At 36.6% G+C, this 25,266-nt stretch overlaps 1 protein-coding gene across 1 annotated transcript in view; it reads right to left on the bottom strand.

Annotated features, from left to right (window-relative positions):
- LOC150102997 (leucine-rich repeat-containing protein 45-like) overlaps positions 1-25,266 on the bottom strand; it is a 358,127-nt gene that overhangs the window by 318,980 nt on the left and 13,881 nt on the right. Inside the window, exons 2-4 of the mRNA XM_090398041.1 lie at positions 24,788-24,893; positions 20,698-20,834; positions 4,973-5,034 (exon numbers count right to left, since the gene is read on the bottom strand). Coding sequence (XP_090254167.1) covers positions 4,973-5,034; positions 20,698-20,834; positions 24,788-24,873 — 285 coding nt within the window. The 5' untranslated portion in view covers positions 24,874-24,893. The remainder of the gene's footprint in view (positions 1-4,972; positions 5,035-20,697; positions 20,835-24,787; positions 24,894-25,266) is intronic.

The following is a 25,266-nucleotide window of genomic DNA, read 5'->3' as shown; positions in this document are numbered from 1 at the left end:
AAGAGATACTGACTGGCCTATGATTGGCCTATCATTCCTTCAGAATCCTACTTGTGTTAAGGTACATATTAATCACCCTGGCAAGCATTGCCACTGCAAAAGTATATCTTCCCTAGTTGAAGGAAATGCCAGCTAGACCTCTAGGTGGTAGATGTCTTTCATCATTTAGTGAAATACCACCACCTTGTTCATTAGAGACCTGAAGTGGCTGCAGCGATGCTTGGTCACTAGAGCAAGGGTTCTGGTTTCTCTTCCCACATGCAACAAGAGTGTCATCCTCAATGACATACCAATCTCACTGTAGGGGCCAGGACCCTCCCCATTTGAGGGTACAGCAAATAAACGGTTCCGCAGGCTGGCCCTGGATAGTGCATGGGATTGAACCAGTTAATAATGAATCTTCAAGATTCATTATTCATCAGGCTGATCAGATTCCTGATCAGTCTGATGAATCCTGTATCCAGTTCTTCAATGGACGGAGACCAAATGCTGTAATTGTAGGGAGAACTGTTGAGGCCATATATAGATAGGAGACCGAGTTCTTTCTGCATGGCTGGCATGTTTGCAAGTCTGCCACCTCACACTGCATGATCCACTTCCTCTTCATCTCTTCTTCACAAAATACGATGAACCACAACTCCCCACCAAGATTCTCCCACAAAAACTTGTTCAAAAAAACTCGTTAAAAAAAAAATTCACCCACAAAAAACATCAAAATCCAACCAAACAACCCACCAACATTAGTTCTTACAAAAAAAAAAAAAAAAATTTTCTACATCCACTTCACCAACATCCATGGTCTAAACAGCAATATAAATGATGTGCACCAGCACCTATACTCATCTAAACCAGAAGTACTATCGTTATCAGCAATAACCACCACTGTCCTCCTCAACTGCCCAAACTACACATTACACAGCTATTTCTGATGAATGCTGCCAGAAGAGCAGCACTTGAATATTCATCAGAACTGACATACCATGCCAGAGACTGCACATCCTCAAATCCCCACTGTTTGACTGGCTCAAAATTTTCCTACCAAGCTAACCTGTCCTTTTCATATGCTATCTCTTTATCACTCCCCAAACTCCGTCAATCCCTCTGAACTCTTCAATTATCTCTCTCTCTACAGCTCGACTTTCTGCAGTCGAAATACACCAATAGTGAAGTCATCCTTCTTGGGGAATTCGATGTCCACAACTCGTATGGCTTCCCTTCTCCAGTTTCGCCGACCAAGCAGGCAGGGATGCTGAGGTGTTTGCCATAAAAATGACCTATCGCAGATCATCAATCACAAACTAGAATACCTGACAACCCTCCCCCTCCACTTTGCAAACACACTTGATCTCCTTCTAACAAGCTCCCCCTTCCAAGTATACTGTGGTTTTCCATTCTCCTCTAAGTGACTCGGACCACAACATCATATAAGTCTCTTTTGCCAGAGAACAACCTTCACCCACCAGTTCAGTCTCATATCATGTGGCTCTACAGGGTGCCAAATGGAAGGCCCTCCATGACTTCTATTCCTTCTTCCCATGGTCCGACTACTGCTTCAGTTCTTATGATCCAAACACCAGCTCAGATCGAATAACAGAAATCATCCTTACAGGAATGAAGGCTTTCATCCCTCATTCCATTCCAAATTCTCAGCCACTATCCAAGCCTTGGTTCTCAAAAAAGTGTGCCAATGCCATAAAAAAAAAAAACTCTACTTACCACAAATGGCTCAAGACTAAAACTCCAGTTGCCCACTTAGCTTACACTGCAACTTGCAAACTCTGTAAAAGAATCATCACCAAGTCAGACTTTGAAAGGGCCAAATGCTACAAACTCACCTCCTGCCCAAATAGTACTCGCTCCTTCTGGTCCCTTGCCAAGGCCAATGGGGGTGAACTTATGCCCACTCATGTTTCCACCACTCTCACATCTGGATGGTACTGTAGTTACCTTACCCAAAGACAAGGCCAACTTACTAGCATAACTCTTCTCTTCAAATACCTGCATTGATGACCTGGGCAAAGTTCCCTCCACACTACAAAGAATGGCTCCCTTCATGTTGACATAGTCTTCCAACAAAAAAGAAACTCAAAGAATCCCCAATAACCTGAACACAAAAAAGACATCTGGTCCTGACGGTATTCCACCTATTGTGTCCCAGAACTAACACCTATCCTGTATCACCTCTTCAATCTATCCTATTCAACTAGCATCTACCCAACAACAACATGGAGGCAGGTCCACATTCAGCCCATCCAAAGAAAGGTGATAAAAGTCAACCAACGAATTCCCATCCAATAGCTCTCATTACTGTTCTCTCTAAAATTATGGAGAAGGTCATCAACAACCAACTCTTGAACCACCTAGAGTAATACCAACTAATCAGTGACCAGCAGTATGGATTCCACCAGTTGTGATCTATAGCTGATCTTGTTTTCACCACCCACCTCTGGAGAAATCTGGAGAAACTCGGTTGCCCTCGGCATTTCAAAGGCATTTAATTGGGTTTGGCACAAGGCCTACTTAACAAACTGCCGTCCAATGGTCTGCCTTCCTCACTCTGTAACTGGATCACCAACTTTCTCACTGGTCATTCACTACATGTCATGGTGGATAGTTTACTCTCCTCAGATGTCCTCACCAACAAAGGAATACCCCAGGATTCTGTTCTGTCACACGCTCTCTTCCTCTTGTATATAAATGTCCTGCTCTCTCATACTTCCAATCCTATCAATAGCTTTGCTGAATGACAGTACACTCCATTCCTCCTTTTCATTTGACAAGCCTAGTAGTGCTCAAAGTGTTAGAATCCTCAAGATTTACTATGACCAGTAACCTGAACTCAGATCTCCTAGCTATATCCCAGTGGGGCAAGGACAACCTTGTAAACTTCAATGCCACCAAAACTCAGTCCAGTCTGATCTCTTGCAAGAAAGAGCTCGCATCCCTCCCCCTTACCTTCAGTACTACTGAGATATCCAAGCACAATCAGATTTTTCTACTTGGACTGACCTGCACCTCTGATCTTTCCTGGCAAAACCACATTTCAACTATAGTTTCTACAGCTGCCAAAACACTTGGTGCACTTTTTCACACAAGACACTACTTCACACCTTCATAGCTGCTACTCTATACAAAGCCCAAATCCACCCAGCCATGGAATATTACTCCCATGTTTGGGGTGGAGCACCAAAATCCTCTTTAAGATCAATTCTATCCAGAAGAGGGAAATCCAGCTAATTAATGATCCTTCTCTCACATGCTTACTTCAATCCCTCTCTCACAGACGTTCAGTTTCTGTCTTGTGCCTCTTCTATAGATGTTTTCATAGACTGAATCAGCCACTATTATTCCTCCACTCTCCTCCAAATTCATTACAACAAGAGCCACTGCTAACCAACACCTCTTTACAATCCATCTTGAAACTCACCGGGCCAACTTCACTGCCTCCTCCTTCATCCTGTCTACTTTTATCCTTTGGAACTGTCTCCCCTCTCCCACTCTGTATTCCCCAAAGATTACAACCCTCAGCTCTTCAAGCAAAATGTGAACAGATTACTCCTTTCTTCTATTCCTCTTGCCCACACACAGCACTAATGTGCTATAGGTCTTGTGGCCGTTTGTGTGTGGATCAGATAAAAACAAAACAAAACCAGGATGATGGCATTACTTACCAACACACAAATTGCCTTAACTCATGTGCTGAAATCCCATTAAACTGTATCCTGCACCACTGTATCTGTATACCAGATTTTGCGATATTTCCAAATATGTCTCTCATGTAATGTATACCTCCCACATATACTCAGTACAGTATTAAGTACTATGATACATCCACCCAGATGAAAGACTAGCAAAATTAATGATTCCACTACCTCTTCAGCAACTATCACCATTCTACCTTGCATCAACGAGATTATTCTTCATAATTATTCCTTCCTTACTCACCAGGATTTCATTTAGTGTCTCAGCTAACTACTTCTCATTATCTGATTTCACTTTTCTTACAAAGCCTATTACTTTCTTACCCGTGATTCTTCCACTCATGTAACTGCTCAATCCCAAAAGACTCTCCACATTCTTCTTTCTTGTGGAGTCCTTGCATTATGAGATTACTTATCTATTTAACATCCACCTGATTCAATCTTCTACCTCTGAGAATGCAGAAATACTGCTTCCACCAAACATTCCTTCCTGATTTCCCTGCAGTGATGACTCCTTTCCTTTGCAATGTCTGGCACCATGACAGTGCTTCAGGCTGCTGCCTCCTAAATCAATTGTAATTTCCTGCCATATAGTTCAACATAAATTCCCTTCATAAATAAAACTTTCACATGCCTTATCACTTACCCTGTTACTGCAGGGCAACTCTCACCAATTGACAGCAGAATGAGCGTCTCATAAATGAATGCATCCCATGAAGCTATACCAGATCTAATACATTAGATCTGGTATAGCTTCATGACATGAGCCCATCCCCATCAGATGTAGCTTAAGGCAGAGATGTGGCTGGGCAACTCTACAAATTCCTTTTCTTTCTTTCTTTTGTTAGTGCTTTCATATGTGTGCTATTTCTCACACACAATCTGTCTCCATAATTAAAATCACTCATATACACCCACATTTTCTGAGAAGACTCAGAAAAGATTTAGTTGTCATGTAGTAACTCAAGTATGATGAGCCTGAATACAACAAATATTTTTTATTTATTATGCACTAGATTTCTTTACAAAATTCTGCATACTTTTAAAATAAAATTTTAATGTGTGAGTGTGTGTGTGTGTGTGTATTTTTGTACAGTTATAAAACCTGTACAAAAGGTACAGGCACAACTGTTCAGCAAAGGCCTAATTGCTCTATACAGGTGTAATCATGACTAAATCATTCATGACAAAATGAAGATGGGAATCCAAATATTTCTTGAAAATTTTATATAAATTTATTTCATTTAAGTATAAAAAAAATAAAGCCTTACCTTCATATTTAAATATTTCACTGAGTTGTTCTTACAAAGGCCTTGAACTATTACTTCGACTCCTATAGATAAAAGTGAAAATTAAAATAAATATAAATGAAGGAAAAATAAAATCTCTTATAAAATATGCAGTATAATGAAATATACTGATTACAGTTTAAATAACTGCTTGGCTGGCCAATTGGTTGGCATATCTGCTCTCCAACCAAACAGGCCAAGGCTTCATATCGAAATGTGGACATGGATGTTTGTGTCTAGATGAGAGATGAATTTCATCATTTGGTGTGACATCACTACCTTGCTTATTGGATGCAGGAAGTGGCTTGAAAACGTTCGATGTTTGGTCTCTAGAATATAGTTTCTGGATTATGAAAAATAAATAAATAAAAATGCAAATATATATAAATATATATAAGAATTAATAAAAAATAAAAAAAACTCCCTACCCACCCATGGTACTAATGTACTATAGGTAGACAATCTTTCATAGATAGAAATCACACCAAAAAATTGTATCTAATTCCAATTACATTTCTAATCTCTCCATAAAAATGGTGCATTGTTTCAGTAAGCCCTTAGGACATGATGGGTTATATAGGGAAAATGCACAAACAGCATGCTACATAGCAAAAATTGCAAATGCAATCAAAGAATAACTGCAATGCTGAAATGAACTCTGTTTAAGGATGAGGAAGTAATTTTGCTTGCATGAAAAAAAGCTACATCATTACTAACTTCTTATCAACAATTTTCCTCCAAATTAATCTGTTATCTGTCAAGAACTCAAATATTATCAGATCTTATATTTCTGTCTTCTAAGACACATTTCACTTCACCATATCAATTCATAGATCTTGGTTTTACAAGGCCTTGATATGACTAAATCTTGAACACTAAGTACAGATTTGGTCTCCTTAGTTACAAGAGGCTACACAAGTTGTAAGAGGGTGCAAATAAGAGTCACAAAGATGATATCAGGATTAGATTATGGAATGTAGATTAAGGATAGATTGAGGGTATGTGGACTGCAAACACTGGCAGAAGGGTGAAAGAGGGATAATACATGAGAGGCTTAAAAAAACTCCTGAAAGGATGTTACAAAATATTATTTAATAGAATTTTACATTATATGCATAGTGGGAAGTCAGCAAGAGACACATCTGTGGAAGATAGTTTGTATGTTGTTAAGAAAGGAGTGAGAGCTAAATTTTTCTCTCATTGAGCAGCGAGTAAGTGGAACAGTTTGCCTGTTGAAGTTGTGATTGCATCTATTGTGAATGAGAGTAAGAACATGTATGACAGTTGATGATATGACATATGATTCTCTCAATGTCCTTGACTTTCTGGAGCTCTGTGATGATAATAACATACTGGCTTGTTAATCTATCTCTTCTGCAGGAGGAAAAAGCATGAATTTCAAGTTTTAAATTTTAAGTGAAAAAATTCTTTTCCTGGAATCTTAAGTTACAGTGACTATTTCACCTTCGGCTAAAAAAAGTCCTTATAAAGATTCCTTAATTTCCTAATGGGATTCAAACTGAGGTCATTCCATTTAAAGGACATATTTACTACTTACCTACTGCACAGATGCCAATAAAATTAATATGCATTATTTATTATTATTATGAGCTTGGCCATTCGGTAGTATTGAAGCAGGAGTTAAACCAGAAGGCAAAGCTGGCTGTCTTCAATATAGTCTATGTCCCCATCCTCACCTATGGTCATGAGAGTTGGGTAATGACCGAAAGAATGCAGACACGAATCCAAGCGGCTGAAATGAGGTTCCTTCGAGGGGTTGCGGGGCTGACAAAACTCGACAGAGTCAGAAGCTCTGCAATTCGGGAAACCCTCAATACTCAACTGCTGCTTCTCCGTGTTGAGAGATCACAGTTACGCTGGTACGGGCACCTGGTCAGAATGCCACAAGAGAGGCTCCCTCAGCAGGCCCTCTTTGTGATTCCCAAAGTTCTGGTGGGATTCCCAAACGTGTCCAACCTTGGGTGGACACATTTGGGAATCCCACCAGAACACCTGAGCTTGGTGGCAGAGGATCATGACCATTGGAAGTTCCTCTTGCAGCTGTTGCACCTACAACCCAATTAGGAAAGGTGGGCCTTGAAGATGTATGTATTATTATTACGACACCTCTAGGGAGTCCAAAGACTCATCGAGAGAGGGTACCTGCTCTACAGTTCTCTGTCTCCACCACTCAATCCACCAACTACACCAACGCCATCTAAAGCCCACCACCACTAGTATTTTCACAGACATTCTTGCCTATGGCAGGATTTGAACCCGCAGCCTTTTGGCTGGAGAGTGGATACACTAACCACTCAGCCAACTAGGCCAGCCAATTATTTTATACCAAGTATAAAATAATTTCCTATTTATTATCCAACCTTTTAATAAGTGACTTTCAAACACAGTATTTTGTAATTTTACATGCTTTTAATAGAATGAGAATATATAAAAACAATGTTCGTACACATTGTTCAGATCACTCTCTATGTTAATGTAATGCGCACATTCAATTTATTGTGGTTCCTTTTAATAGGTACATTACTAAATTTGAGAGTTAGATTTTTTATCTTTTCTGAACTTTCTGATTGAATTTCCCTTATCTGAAAAATGCACAACTTTCAAAGATGGTATTTTTTAATTTTGCATATTCTCGATCATCTTCAAAATTTTTAAAGTTTCTACTGTAGTAATAGTGTAGAATGATAGTTAGCATAAACAGCGTTTGTTCATACTACCCTTCTCGCTCACCACTTTAATTTAATGCACACATTCGTGCTTTCACACTAGAACCCAGACACATCTAGTTCCTTGACTATTCACATTTCCTCTTTCAGTGAACAGTTTTGCCAAGCATCTATTAATAATACATTCAAGTGTAACCCATCCTACAAGTACAAATCCTTTTTGACCTTAAAAATTAACTCCATACATTAACATACTGCACAACGAAATATTCACAATTGCAGTTCATTGTTTCAGTTCATTCCTATTATACCATTACAAATGACTCATGATCTTGACTTGTTTACTTTTTTTTTTCACCTTAATAACATTTTTACATATTCCCCTCATATAATACTTATCTCCTTTTAAATCAATCATTCCAACCCATGCAACATCAACTGCTCATTCTACTTACATGTAGTCTCAGTCATTTCATGAATCTTCACTAACATAAGATAAGCTTTCGTTGCTTGTTCATCAAGCAAGACCTAATCAAGGAATCACCATACTCTCTTCCCTTTCTCCCTTCCTCCCTGCTTCCTTTTGTCTTCTTTTACTTCATGCGTTTTTACTTTCTTACCTTTCCTGCTATTTTTCAAGCATTCCGGTCTTCCCTCATTCCTGTGAGGTGTTTCCAACAAAATGGGTATTTACATGACTATGTAAATCTACTGGCTCAATCTGACTCTCTATATATAAATACATATAACAGATGCAGAATTATTCCTAAGGGTATTAGCTTTACTTAACTCTAATACACGACATTGTTTTGTTTCATAATTCCCTGTCAACAATGTACTGTGGAGTACTAGAATACACTACTAGATTTATCTCCTGAAGACACAGGTTGGGCAAATATACTAACTTTTCATTTATCATTCTGCTCTGACTTTTATAATAAAAAACTTGCATCTGGCTTTTAATAAAACCTGCATTCATGGATTATATCTTCTGCAACAATTTCTTTATCATATGATATATAATCAAAACTAATTTATCAATATTTTTATCAATATTCATTCTGATGAGCAGAAACATTTTGAAAATATTGTTTTTTTTTTTCATTTCAAAATTCATTTTATCATAGTAACCCTGTTGGATTGACACAAAGTTTTAAAATCCATATCTGGTCAAAATGAATAAATATTATGTATTATATCAAACTACCATTTGATTGAAGGTTATCAGTGTGGTTCAGGTGAATCATAAAAAAAGCTGTGATCGATTAGAATCGCAGGTTAGTAATCAAGAAACAGATGAGACTAGAACTATAGCAACTAGGCAAGGCCATTTTAGCCTTGTCTAACTATTGGAGACTGAGTAGGCTGTTCAATATCCACCAGTCGCCAATCAGAAACAGCTGTCCCAAGACTATAACTAATTATAGCAGCATCCAATGTGGAGATAACTGACAAGTGTGACTTGCCATCTCGTGATTATTTACCCTAACACAATATGTTACTGTCTAAAATAGTGTGGATTCTATGGTCAATTTGCTTGAATTTATGGCAGGAAAAACCCAACTTTCCAGGAAAAAAAAAACCTGCTTGCCCATGTCAGAGATCAACTAACTTAGGAACCGGTCAAAGAAAAACTTATAAAAAGTTCTTCGTGATGGTGACTAGACGCGAGCTTAAGACTTTCTTCAGACTCTAATTGAGACTTGGAATATCCTGCTGACTGTTTCAGCAAGGAAAAGGAAATAATTCCACATGCTGATGAAAAATAACTGCTGAGATAAACATAAAACAGTATGACCATCATAAAAATTCATTTTAAATAATTGCAAGACGAGGCATTCTCTGTTTCACACTACCATCACTGTATAGTTTTCTCATCATCATCAAATTTCTGACATGTACCCTCAAGGGGTGTACAGGATATTATAGTACTACATGAAAATTTACATCATTACTAACTTTCTGTCTACAATCTTCCTCCAAATCAGTCTGTTAATTGTCAAAACTCCAACATTATTAGATCTTATATGTCTATCGTCTAAGGCACTTTGTACCGTATCAATCCACCTATATCTTGGTCTTCCTCTGGGTCGTTTTCCTGCCAACCTGGCAGAGAACACTCGTTTTGCTAATCTTTCTGCACCCATCCTGTTTAAGTGACCATACCACCTGAGATTAGCTCTGCTAACGCATTCCTGGATGCTAACAATGTCAAGTTATTCCCTAATATCCTCGTTTTTAATATGATATTGCCATTGATGCCATCTGTTCACGCCTCTAATCTTTCTCAGGACTCTCATATCTGCGGTCTCTAGTGTTTGGTCAGGTGTTTTACTTCTGACCCAGCTCTCAGATCCATAAGTTAAAACTGGTTTGAACACTGTCCTGTATACACCTAATTTAGTATTCTGACTAATTTCTCTCTTATTCCATATCAGTTTAATCAATTGACTTCCTACCATACCAGCTTTGTTGATTCCGTTGTCTATTTTCATATTTAAATTACCATCGTCACTAAAAATCGTGCCTAAGTAGCTGAAATGTTTTACTTGATCCACAGGTTCCCTGTTCACATCACAGTTGACATTTTCAACAATTCTACCTATTTTCATTGTCTTTGTAATGCTGACCTTCATACCATATCTATTACAACAGTTATTCAATTTAGTCAGGGAATCTTGCAAACTTGTAGCAGATTTATTTAGAAGTATAACATCGTCCACATAAAGCAAAGAGCTGACATTAACATTTCCAATTCTGATATCATGTTTAATACCACTTTCCTTCATAATGTGATCCATATAGATAATGAATAACAGAGGGGATAACGTACATCCTTGTCTCACACCAGAATTAACATTAAACCATCTTCCTGTACTTCCTTCAATTCTAACTGCAGACTTACAACTCAAATAAAGACTAAGTATTGCTTGATATAATGCCCCATTGGCCATATAACTGTAGCGTATTGAATAGCTTCTCTCTTGGCACCTTGTTATATGTCTTTTCTAGATCGACAAAACTTAACTACAGATCTTTGTTATATTCCCATGCCTTCTCAACTATTTGTCGTAAAGTGAAGATCTGATCCTGACAGCCTCTATTTGGCCTGAATCCAGCTTGTTCTTCACCAAGCTTTTCTTCCACAATTATTCTCAACTGTTTCTCAAGTATACTTGCATAGATCTTGCCAGAAACACTCAGTAGGGAAATGACTCTGTAATTCTCATTCATTTTTGAAATTATGGATTCTACAACCGTGTTAAAATAACTCTTTTTAATTATCCCAAACGTTTCGATCTTCATACCAAGATCATCATCTGAAGCATACATAAATATACAAGACAAGCTGTGTTACATTTCAAACCGTACGCTAGAGAAGTTGGGCTATTAATTCCTTCGACTATGGGCTAAGGCCCACAGTCGAAGAAATTGATAGCCTGACTTATTACTTAGCCAAAAAATTAGTGGCAACACTCAAGGAGCTGGCAGGTCATTCCCCCTCCTATATCAAAAACATACAACACTTCATAAGCATCATCAAAGACATCACATTATTAGTCAGTTTTGATGTCTCTGCCCTCTTTACGAATGTCCCAATCAATGACACAATTCTTCTTTTACAGAACAAATTTCCTCCAGATATCATGGTGCTCTGGTTATTTTGTATGGCAAAATAACCAGAGCACCATGGTTATTCTACTGACAAAAAGAAGGCACAGCCATGGGTTCGCCATTATCCCCCCGATTGCTAACTTTTATATGGAACATTTTGAACAACTTGCTTTAGGTTCCTCCCCTTTAAAACCCAAAGTCTGGCTTAGATACGTTGACAATATTTTCACGATCTGGTCTCATGGCTGCTAGACACATTCCTTAGCCACCTAAACAAGCAACACAAATGCATACAGCACAATTGAGATTGAAAAACGTAACACATTGCCGCTTCTAGATACATTTGTCACACGTCTTCCCTCGGGCAATCTTTCCTTCACTGTTTACCGAAAACCAACACATACTGGCCAATATATACACATAAACTCCTAACACCACCCAACACAAAAACTAGGTGTCATCAATACCCTAAAAAACAGGGCTCTGAAGATCTGCTCCAATGAACAGGCACTGAAAAACGAATTTAAAGTGATCAGCAATACTTTTCAAAAAAATGGATACAGCCAAAACACTATTAACAAAATTCTCTACAAGACCACATAAAAAACAAAGACAAACCAGACTACGGTAAAACTATAACCATTCCCTATATTAAAGGGACATCAGACAAAATAAAGTACTACATACAACCTAAAATACAACCTAAAAACGACCTTTAAACCTCTTGCAAAATTAAAAAGCTTACTCAACTCATCCAAAGACACACTCCCTCTGATGGCCCACCCTGGAGTATACCATATTTACTGCACCTGCAACACACCATACATAGGAGAAACAGGACGCACAATTCTGATCAGACAAAAAGAACATAAACGACACATCAAATATAATAATTATAGTGAAGCTGGCCTTTCTGATCATGCCCTGAACACCTTACATAGAATTGACTGGAAAAGCACTAGTTGTCTACATCACACCAAAACATGGTATGAATGCAAATTTAAGGAAGCTTGTGAGATCGTTATCAACCACCCCAATCTAAACAATAATCATGGTCTAAAAATCCCATACATATGGCAGGCATATATTCATCCCATGAATCCTTCCTCTCTAAGCACAACTATAAACAGGACTGTAGAAAATCCAGGATCCTAAATCTAAAATAACAACTTTAATACTAAAAAATAGGACATCACTGTTAAAGAAAAAATCTATAAGAAAGAATGTTTATTCATGTTGTAATTTATAATTTTTTTTTTAAATAAAAAATAACAACTGTAATAATAGAAATAGGACATCACTGTCATTGGAAGGAAAACCATCTGTAAGCAAGAATGTTTATTCGTGAAATCATAAATTAAATCTAGCTTGATGTAATTATTATTATTTTTTTTTTTTTCACTAGAGGTCATGCCAGTGAGTAGCATGTGATCAAAATCATTGTTTCTCTAGTTTACGGTTTGAAATGTAACGCAGCTTATCTTCTATATTTATGTATGCTCCAGATGATCTTGATATAAAGATCAAAATGTTGGGATAATTAAAAAGAGTTATGTTATGTTAAAAGATCAGAGGGAGCATACTGTGATTGTAGAACAGGGTGGAGATCTGCCTATCTTTAGGAGATATTACTACTGTACCATCAGGATATGAGAGAAAGAGATGGAAACAAGGCATTGCAAAAGTTGCATAGCACAACCTCGGTGATGGAGCAGAAGACAAGTATAGTGCAGTGGATCCTTACAAAGTCTGCTCTGGATTTTTTTTTTTTTTTTTCAGTTGTTACAGTCTATAATGTAACTGAGTGAGAGGTTGCAGTTTAAGCCTTGAATCATCGGATGCATGCTGAATTTCTGGACTGGAATGCTTTAACACAATTACTGGAAAATCAGAACATAGGGAAGGGCAAAGGTTTTAAGTGGAATGGGGAATAAAGGCACTAATCCTAGCAAGGATAATTTTCCTAGCAAGGATAATTTAAGTTATTATATCAGATCAAGTGCTAGGATCAAAAGAGAGGAAGCAACATGGTATAAGGACAACTGCTGCAGTGGATATAGTTGAGATATTTATTGGGAAGTTCATAAAGGTCTTTCATCCTTGTGAATGTGACATCATGGATCGTTTGAAGCAGTGGATGAGGAGAGACTGATTCTGAGTGAGGAAGAGGAATATGGGGAATTAAGCAAACTTGATATTAATAAGGCTGTGGGACTTGATGTATCACTGCATATTTTGAAGGAATGTCCCAGGGAGTTGACATATTTGTTTAATATGAGTCTTACATTAGGTCAAATTCCAAAGGGGTGGAAGGAAGGCAAGATTGTACTGCTTCATGCTGTGTGTCAGGTGTTGTGGTTAAAGTGTTGAAAAGACTGGTGAGAATCAGGATCCAGAATTGGGCAACAATAGTATTATCTTTGATGGACAGCATGGATTTTCTAAAGGGAGGTCAAGTTTTACTAATCTACTTACTTATTACTATAAGGTGATAAAAGCATTGTATGTGGGAGATGGATACCCAATAGTATACTTAGACTTTTCAAAGGCTTTGGATAGATTACTGCTGCATGATAATTTGATAGTCAAACTAGAGCAGATGGGATTGGAGATTAGACTAATGCATTGGATTGGAGATTGGCTGTCAGACAGGTATCAACAAGTTATGTATGTGGGAGCAATATCTGAAGAAGAAAGTCACTAGTGGTATGCCTCAGGAGTCTGTTTTAGGGCCATTGCTGTTTAACCTGTATATTAATGATATTGGGGAAATTTGAATAGGGATATATATATATATATATTTCGATGTATAGAAAGCCTACACATACCAACAGATATTTTCATAGTCAGTCCCATCACTTCCCTCCCCAAAAACTTGGAATAATTTCTACCTTGGGACATAGAGCTCGCTCTCTTCTTAATGACCCAAATGAACTTCAAAAAGAAATCAACTATCTCAAAACTACTTTCGTACTTAATGGATATTCTAAAAGAATTATTGAAAAATTCCTTCTTAATCCTCCTAGTCATCACACAGAAGAAATAAATACATTTAAAGCAATACATCTATTTCTTACATCAGTTCAGTTTCACAAAAATTAGCCAAGGTTCTCAAAAAATACAATATCAGAACTTTGTTCACTCCACTTCCAAAAATCTGCTCCTTAATAAGCCACCCAAAACCATGTCATCATCATCTTAAATTTCCTGGTGTGTACAAAATGTGGTGTGATATTCCTTATTTTGGCCAGACAGACAAATCTATTGAATTACGCATGGAGGTACACATGAGGGACATTGCTTACAAGAGACAACGAGCCAGTGCCTTATCAAGCCATATCCTTTTCTCGGCTAATCCTAATGATGAAACCCCAAGTCATACAGTCCGCTGGGACAGATCTACTAACATCTTTTGTTGCCATGATGAATTGGAGAGAAAAATCGTAGAATCTAGGGAAATCATCCTCAACCCTGAACATCTAAATAATAACTTGAGCTACAACCTCCCAGATAGTCATTCAGCTGTAATCATGTACTGGCATTCACATGATGCTGCAAGCACGCACTCTCCTAACAAATGCAACAAACGAAAGAAAAGCTTTAAATACAACTATAACGTTTTCATACTAATTATGTATAGAGACTCTCTATGTTGTTCATAGTTTTTTTAACCTTCAGTGTTTAGTGTTTTTTCTTTTATAATGTCATCTGATGAAGGCTGTTATAAGCCGAAACTAGTCGTGTTTTACTATTAAACCCCCTTTTACCTAACGTTTGGTTTAAGTCATTCAACTCATTTCACAATATGTATTTCAACCGAGTCAATGAATCATCATACATATATATATATATATATATATATATAGCTGTTAAGATGCAAAGTTGGGACTTACTATGAGTAGTAGAGTAGATGTGTGGCCTTACAAGTTTTCTTGTAAGGCCACACGTGGACAGCATGGAGGGGGAGAATGGACCACAAACTCAAAAAGAATAATTAAAAGAATTTAGGATGATCCTAAAGTAGATGTCTTAAACTAAATTTCATTTACAAGTATTTCTTGTCCTAAATTCCATTTAGTATTTAGGACAAGAAGTTTTTGCAAGAATTCTTGCAATTACTGAGTTTCAATAAAATGCATTCAGCCAATAACTTTTCCAATAACAATTCCAATAACAAGGAATAACTTGTATACATACAGTGAACAAAACTAACAAGTGCCATACATTACTGTAAAACACATCTAATGATAATGGATATTTATTATCATCCTGTTTAATAAGTTAATTATCAAATAGAGGCATTTAAGGGTATTTTCATTATTAATTATAATTTACACAAAAAATTAAAAGTTATTATTACATGACACTTCCAGGGAGTCCAACGACTCATCGAGGAAGGGTACTTGCTCTACAACTCTCTGCCTCCACCACTTAATTCACCAACTAACTACAACGAACTACAACTATAATCATCATCATCAATATTTTGGTTATGAGGATCGGCTGAGGGAATGTGGACTGCAGAGGTTGGTGGATAGAAGGAGCGGTGATACGAATGAGATTTTTAAACTGTTGAGAGGTGGTTACAGGGTTGACACTGGGGAGTTCTTTCGCTTGGTTGAACAGCGGGAAGAAGTGATGACAAGAGGCCATCCCTGGAAGTTACGAAAGGAAACTGTGAGCAAGAGGATGAGAAGTGGTTTCTTTGCATGGATGGTGGTTGAACCGTGGAATGCATTGCCTGATGGAGTGGTGAGTGTGAGAATGGTCAATGAGTTTAAGGAGTGGTATGATAGACTGTGTTTCTTGGGGGGGGGAACCTCCCCTCGATGAGTCTTGACAGACTTTATGTTCTTAGGAAGGACCTCCTACGATGAATCTTTTGACTCCATGGAGGGCTGAATAATAATAATAATAATATACCAACGACATCTGCAGCCCACCACCACCATCACTAGTATTTTCACAGACAATCACAAACATCCATACCCACGGCAGAATTCGAACCTGCAGCCTTTTGGTTAGAGAGCAGGATATGCAAAGTTAACTTAGAAAAATAAATAAGTTTTCAGAATGTCTAGTTTTCTTTCAATGGATGACATTGTGCATCATCTTGGAACAAAATGTCATATGAAAAAACAAACAAAAAAAAAAAAAAAAAAACACCATCCCCAGAGAAATAAATCAGACATTAGAATGACGCAGCAAAGAATGCTAAACAATCATAATTGAACAATATTTTGAGCAGTTTTCAGCAGCTAATAACTGCAAATTATATACAGCTGCCTTCCCACCAAATATACATCTGCCATTTCAACACTTACCTGCAAATGGCAATTGGCTCATATTAATATTAAATTAACAATACACACATCCACATTCAACAAAAGTGGAAAAAACAGTTTTTCAGGTCATGAATTTTAATTTTGTCTAATGAATGCAGTTTACTATAGTGAATTTTTGAATCTCAATTGTAATATCAAGCAATGATGGATCTAAAGAAAATTTTAAGGAGATAAAAACAATGATAAAAGCCATATTATTATTTGATGTGCATCTCCATGGAGACAGAAGACTTGTCAAGGGAGATGAACATAAATATAATATCTATTATACTTTTCTTTAAGCTCATTCACTGTAAGGGCACTCTATTTAAATAGAACTAATTCTAGCAATCTATTCCACTCATTCACTACTCTTCAAGCGAAAAAATCTAATCTAAAACTAACCGCTTAAATTAAAGATGCCAAGAAATATATTCTTGGTTTAATCCTTTATCCAAGTGTAAGCAAAGTTTGTGCATGAAGTCACTTCATGACTGGGCTACTTGTATATAGAGGCTAATGACTTCACTTCAATTGCCTAAGTACTCCATAATGCAATGCACATATCCTTATGGATATGTATAATGCTATGCATTGTGGGAAGGGCCACTACCTAGACTGGTTTCAACCTTTATTGAGGTCTCATCAATGGGGGCCAGATCCAGAAGTGATACAAAGGTATCACTTTTGTGTAATGAAGTAATGAAGAAGAAGTCATATTTCAACATACAAGTAATCAAAAGGTTTCACAACTTAGGATTAGAGATAGATGTTGAAAGATTTATCATTTAGTTATATCATGGTGCAAACTTTATTTGCCTGTACTTGGATAAAAGATGAAACCAAGAATATATCACTGAGACCTCAAATAAAGGTTGAAAACAGTGTGGGTAGTGGCCCTTCCCATAAAGCATAGCATTATACATGTCTGCAAGGATATGTGCATTGCAATATGGGATACTAAAGCAAATAATGTAAAGTCATTAGCCTAGTTGTGCAGTGACTTCATGAGCAAATTTTGTATGCTTACACTTGGATAAAGGATAAAACCAAGAATATAATTTCTTTGCATCTTTAATTTATAGTATAACCAAGTGAAAAAATTTTAACATCTGCTCACCCTTACTAACCACACTCTTACACAACTTCTAGGGGATGATCCCTGGTTCTCTCTCGATTCATCATGTATTGACAAATTTCCTTGGTGTCACTCTGAAGAACCCCTTTAATAACTGATGTTTCTATTCTGTTCCCTCTTTTCCACTTATCAACTAAACTTTGCAATGCACAAACCTTCACCTACTCTCACAGGAATCATTCCACAGACATGTCACCAGCTTTGTCACTCATCTGTGAATCCTCTCCATCACCTCCTGATCTCCAAGAAACCCAGGTGACCAAATCTGTGCACAGTAGTCAAGATGCAGCAGAATCATAGCCCTATAAAGAGGGATAATAATCTCCTGATCTTTACTTGTCAGTGTGTTTTTCAACATCCAAGTAATCCTTTGAACTATTTTACCAACTTCCAAAATGTATCTTCTAAATGTTAACTTTATGTCACCCATTACCCCCCCCACCCCAAGTCTCTGCCCTCATCTATTTCCCAATCCAGTATATCATCGATGTGATACATAATATCACAGTGATGGTATACTGTATATCACATTGGTGACATGTGTGTGATACACAGTATGTAACTTTTTCAACCCAAAGTGCATAACCTTACAGTTTGCAACATTTACAGTTATCCTTTATTCAAAATGCTAATTTAATTAAATCATCCTGCGAGATCTATATCACAATTATCAACTATTGCGCTTCTCAAAACTTAAGGTTCATTCAGTTTTGCATCATCAGCAAATAATTGAATCTCTCCCCCATCTTAAATCTTTCCATATATCATTAATATATAAATTAAAGAGCAATAACCTTAGTAGAGAATCCTGAGGTATTCCACTAGTCACCTTATTCTCCTAGATTCCACTCCACTATACCACTCTATGGTGTACATCAACCATCCTCCTTATCCATGCTGCCAGCTTCATATCCTTTTCCATTTGCTCCAACTTTTGTAATAGTTTTTGCATGTGGTATTCTGTCAAATGCCTTTGCAAAAATCCAGCAGTATCATGTAGTCATTTTCCTTATCTAATACTGGCAGGATCCATCTTTTACAAAGCCATGCTACCCACCACAGAGTATCATACTTCTTTCATTCATTGCAAAATTTTACCTTTAACCACCGCTCTGAGACGTTAATTGGTTTGTATTTTTACTTCTGTCTTGGAGCCACCTTTATGTAATGGATCTATCCTATCCTCTTTCTACTCCTTTGGAACTTGTTAGAGCTGAGACTTGGATTAAGCAGCTTCATCAGAGGTACTGCCAATTCTCTTGCACATTAGTATAGTGCATGGGCCAACAGACCATCCAATCCAACTGCTGAATTCATGTTAATATTTTTCAATATGCTGTGCACCTCCTGTTCATTTATCTCAATTCTGACATCAGTCTCTGTCATATCGGCAACTGCAAAATCTCTAACTGAATGATACATCTTTGTAAAGTGATCACTCAGCATCTCAACTCTTTCTTTTACTTGTGCCACCTGCTACCACCAGCACTTATTATTCATCATCCTTCCATAGTCATTCTACATAAAGAAAAAACTTCTGGATTTTCTTTGGCCGGCTTATTTAATTTGCTCTAGTAATCTGATTTGGGCTTTTCTATCATACTGATCATCCTTCTTGCCTATGCTTTGTGCTGCTCATGAGTATGCTGATCACCTTTTTCTTTATATTCCCTTCATGTTGTTTTATTTATTTTTACAGTTTTTTCTTTATATCCGCTTAACTCTCACCTGGTTTATCCTCCTGACAAGAGATATGCAGTGTGATACTGCTTCTCTCAAACAATCCCTGACCACTATCCATGCACTATTGACATGCTCTCTTTGTAGCTTCTCAAGCTATGGCAGTGCCTCCAAGTCTGCTATAATTACTAGTTTCATAGTTCAACATAAAGCCCTTCTTGACAGAGAACTTCATGTTTAGTATGAACAAAGAAACAAGAACTATAATTTCATATTTGTGAATCAATAATTCAGAAATATCATATATATCCTATGATATACTATGAGATATGTGGCAATAACAAAGGCAAAAAGTAAATTCTGAGCATTTTAAACCTAGACATCTTCATCCCTAGGATAGAGGTGAAAATGTCAGAATTTCAAATGAAAAAATCATTTTGGCTAAGAATAACAGAAAGTTAAAAAAATAATATGAATAACAAGCGCTGATATTATGGTCCAATGTCTGTCTTTCACATCTGCAAGGAACCATGAGTTTCTAGATGTAAAGGCCAGCATTTTGGACTAAATGGTATGGCAGTATCCATTTGGCTAGACAAACATAAATGACAAAAAGGTTTCTGTAAGAGAAGTGAAACTTAGCAGAACAATGCAAGGAGAGGAGTAATACAACACAGTGAAAAGTTACTTTTTTAAAAGGTTTTTAAAATCTAAATTAAAATCTGAATTTGAATGTAAATTTTGAAAGATTTAAAAACTTTTTAAAAAAAAAAAAAAAAAAAGTCACTAAAGTCAGAACTTAGCTGTATCAAAACAAAATGAGTACATTCACACCATAAAGTATACTGACTAATTATTCACATAACTGCTAATTTCAGCATTGAATTAGTCATCACCAGGTGCAAAATACATTTTTATCTGAATTTTTTTTTTTAAAGGTATTATAAGTTGTCAACTCTAATTACACCTAACTTGCACGACCAGAACAAGTTTCAAACAGTATAAGGATTGCTACAGTAAATTTCTATTCCTATACTATATTAATTCTACAGAGTTATGACCAGAACGTTTTAATATAATAGTTGATATAACATTTGTTATATCAAATGTTGTATCAAATGAATTCACTATAATGGTGTTTGTTCTTTGTTCTAATGAGTCTCTATGAATCTCTTGTGGTTAGAGAATAATTCCTTGAAAATGTCAGCTATGGTATGGATGAAATATCAAAAATTTCTGAAGTTTACCAGTTAACTAACTTACCATCTTCAGAGATCATACAATCACAGAAATACAACTCTATTACACTATAATCAGCAGAGAGTAATTTTCCCAATATTACACAAGTAGGCAGAGTCAATGAGCAAGCTGATAAATTCCATATAATTCCACTGTCACTCCTTCAGAAGAGAAAAAATTGTTTTAGAAATATGAACAGCAATTATTGACATTTTTAATACAGTATATAATCAACTCTCACTACTATAATCGCAGAAAATCATAAAATAGAATGCATAATAGAAAGCATTTCACAGGGTAACACATGATAAGCTGATATTTAAGTTCTAGCACATGGGTTTAGATGTCAGGTTAGTGAACTGATTCAGGATTGGCTATCTGATAGGTATCAGGGAGTTATGTATGGGTGAGCAATATCGAGGAGGGAGAAGGTTACAAGTGGAGTCCCACAAGGCTCAGTAATGGAACCTGTATTGTTTAACCTTTATATCAATGACATTGTCCGTAGATTGCAAGGGAACATTCAATTGTTTCCAGATGATGTGAAGCTGGGAAGGGTTATTAGTGCAGATGTGGTAGCCCTGCAAGAGGATTTGAATAAACTGGACAGATGGGCAAATGAATGGGGTCAGTTTAATACAGCTAAATGTAAAGTCTTGAAGTTTGGGATGCATCAATGGAAGGTTGCATACTCTGTTGGAGGAACTGTATTGGAGGAAGTAAGGGAGGGAAGGGATCTTGGGGTGATGATTGATAGAAACCTGAAATTTAGGGAACATATTGCAAAGGTGGTGAAGGTAACCCAGAGGATTGCTGCAATACTGAGAAGGATGCTGACTGTAGAGATAAAAGAGTTGTCATTCCACAGTCCTGAGCAGTCCACACTTGGACTATTGGTCTCAAATTTGGTCCCCAGGATTTGAAGGGGATAAACAGAAAAAGCATGAGGAGCGATTTCTTTGCATATAGAATAGGTAAACTGTGGAATGCATTGCCTGATAGAGTGGTGAGAGCACAAATGGTCAATGAGTTCAAGGAGTGGTATGATAGACTGTGTTTTCTAGGATGGGCCTCCCACAATGAGTCTTTTGACTCCATGAAGGCCTGAGTCATAATAATAATAATTACAAAAAGGTCATTAATTTAATGACACAATATCATTCATTATCACATTTGTACGGACATAAATTTTATTTTGCCTAATTTTGCAATTAAAATGTTCAACTGCAACAAAAAACTGAAATCATACAATACATTTTAAGATCATGCACAACAAATCTATTTAAAATTCCATCAGTGAAGAAATTAATTGTTATTATCATTTTGAATATTTTTTCAATGAAAGGTGCGATTAAAAAGCAAAAAAAAAGGGGGCAGGGCAAAAAAGCACAATAATCATTCAGCAACCACTCTTTAACTTAAAAATATAAAAAATATATAAACAGTTCGACAGTGAGTCTTGATGAAAATCACTGCATGCTGCAGCTCATTGCATAAAACCACACATGCATTGCATCGTGATATTCTCATAACTATTCCACATAATACAATCTGAAACTATTCGGTGTTAAATTTTCTATTGTTGATTTTTCCACTGTTTATGGAAGTAATACCATGAAAAATTCGATCTACACAAATTCATAGTATTTGAAAAACTACTGAAGGCTGAGAACTTCAGTAAAAATCCAAACTTTGATTTCTCTGGCTTAAGCAATGTAGATATATAATTTTGTCTTGCTGAAGTTAATCACTACAAATAGTATTGTTTAGCTTTTTACGACTCCTACAAGGAACCCAAAGACTCATCGAGGGAGGGCACCTACTCTACAACTCTGTCTCCACCACTTAATCCACCAACCTACCATCATCACATATATCAATGCCATCTGCCGCCCCACAATCACCACTAGTATTTTTTGTCTGTAAATTGCATGTGTTCTCAAGGCTGATTTGTCTGTATGTGGGATGAAAAACCAAAGTTTCTAGGAGAAAAAAACTTTGCTACCTCCATATGAGATTGGCTAATTCATCTTAAACTGAAAAAAAAATCGATATAAAGATTCCTCTTCTCATGACAAGAATCGAGCTTAGGCCTTTTCTAATCGAAGGATGCAACACACCACCATTCTTCTAATTGTGCTATGGAGGAGCATACTGATTGAAAGCAAAAATTAAATTACCGACAAATTTTAATATAGATCTAAAATATTAAAATATCAAATTTCATTCAATTCCATTTCACCAATGCAGATTTATAACTATCAGTATGAATGAGTCTGTCGATAAAAATAAAAATTAAATGAAACCAAAACCAAAACCAAAAGAGATATGATAAGAATGAGGCTAAATATTATAAACTAAATTATTAATATATAGGAGAGGTTGATAACAGTTAGGATTCAGAAAAATGAGTTTGATAAATGCAGTATTATCTGTGATGGTCAGCACATGGGTTTCTTAAAGGGCGGTCATGTTTTAGCAATTTGTATATAATGATGAGGAGGAGACATAAAAGAGGAAGGGGGCTACTAGTGTGCCACAGGGATGAAGATACTTCACACACAAACTTTGTTTACACTTGAATAAAGGATTACTCAATAATATAATTTAATGGCATCTTTAATTTATAACCAAGTGAAATCACTTCCAACAACTAGCTCTAATCCAGAGAATTTTAATATTAAGGTGTCCCACCTTTTTACTACTTGTATGTGTGAAATACATGACTTGTGCATTACACCACCTTGGTATCTGTTCTAGATTTGTCTCTCACTGATATGGTTTTCAATGGATGTAGGTTCTGCCAAAGTAGTCTCAATCACTGCATTCCATTAGATCGCCTGCCTATAGTATGGTGGCCTTTATCAGGGCCTTTCGGTACATGTCTTGCTCTGAAATATAAGCGTTTCTGGTTAGCAGCTTGCGGAAGTTGATGCTTGGCTTGGTGGTAGGCTTTTGTCTGCCATTGGGCAGAGATGAGGATTCTGCAGGTTTTGTCTGGAAGAATCACTGTTTAGATTAATGGAGTGTGACAAGTTATAAGTTCCTTCACATTATCCATTGAGGTTAGAGTGAGCTGAAGGATCACTTACTTTCTGGAGAAGGCCCTCTACTTATACAAAGTTCTGGGTGGTGGTCCTTCCCATAATGCTTAGCATTATTACACACCTCAAAGGATGTATACTTTGCTTTATGGGATATTAAGGCAAGTAATGTGTAGTCATCAGCCTTTACATACAAGTAGCCTAGTCATGAAGATACTTCATGCACTGTTCACTTACACTTGGATAAAGGATTAAACAATATAATTTCTTGGCATCTTTAATTTATGACCAAGTGAAAAAAATTCCAACAATTTTTTTTTTTTTTTCTTGGCCTCCATTGAGTCACAAGACTCACTGTCAGTAGAAAGTCTATGGTACCACTCCTAAAACTCATCCAGTTTGCACTTTCACCCCCTGCTCAGACAATGCATCCCATGCTTCCAGGTATAGGTCCTTCCCCTCATTCTACCATATGAAAAATCTTCCCAGTATTAATATGATAATAACCTTCAACAGCTTAAATGTTTGAATCATATCCCTCTTTGTCTGCTATCCACTAAACTCTGCAGTCTGCATGCCCTCAGTCTATCATCATAATCAATATCATTGTAGTTATCCAGCACTGCACCCTCTTTAACATCACTTCATTTCTTTCAAATCCCAGTGACCAGATCAGATAACAGTAATTGAGATGTGGTCTGATCAAAGCTTTATACAATGGGACCACTACACTTTTATTTCTTGTGGTCAATGTCCTTCCCAACACTGCAGCAAATTCCCTAAGATTTCACAACCTTTGCAATATGTCCTCTGAACGTCAAATTTCTATCTTCAATCACTGCAAGATCTCACACTTCGTCCCCTTCTTCTAGTATAACTCCGCCAAGTGATAATGAAGCATCCCGGCTGTGGATCCCAAATTTCGTAACATTACATTGAGTTGCATTAAACTGACATGCCATTATTATTATCTTCTTGACCTCCATGAAGTCACAAGACTCACTGTGTGAGTTCAACACTGAGTTAATTATCATTAACTGTTAAACAGATATAATGCACGGCTCGATTACCTGCTTAGCGAAGACAAAACATCCTCCTGTAGATCAACATGCTGTTCTTTGCATAGATTAAGGAAAGCATTCTGAATTTCTTCCATAATAAAATTTCAGAATTACACTATGGAAACAAAACAAATATATTATTAATTTTAAATATATGTACCATTTTTAAAGCATCCAAAATTATTTCTATTCCATTTATAAAAAACAACACATTTTCTATAAATGGCTACTTGATAACACTAATTATTAATATAGAAAAATTAATATTATAGCATTAAAGTAACCAAGTCATGATCAAGTAATAAATTAAGTAAAAGTCTATTTTCAATGTTAGACTGCATCTCAAAGCTGAAATAACAAGGAAATGAAATGGATATAGTGCATGTGGTAGTCTGCCATTATGCAAGTGCATGGGAAGCTGAGAAAAAAAAATATGTTGCACTAATTACTAACTAACTTTGTCACCATTAAATAAGAAAATCATAAAA

The sequence above is a fragment of the Typopeltis vanoorti genome, chromosome 9 (genome assembly GCF_054136105.1).
Source record: "Typopeltis vanoorti isolate ZY-2024b chromosome 9, IOZ_Tvanoo_1.0, whole genome shotgun sequence".
Taxonomy (NCBI): domain Eukaryota; kingdom Metazoa; phylum Arthropoda; class Arachnida; order Uropygi; family Thelyphonidae; genus Typopeltis; species Typopeltis vanoorti.
The sequence above is the reverse complement of the archived record's forward strand: the minus strand, read 5'-3'. Positions and strand labels throughout refer to the sequence as shown.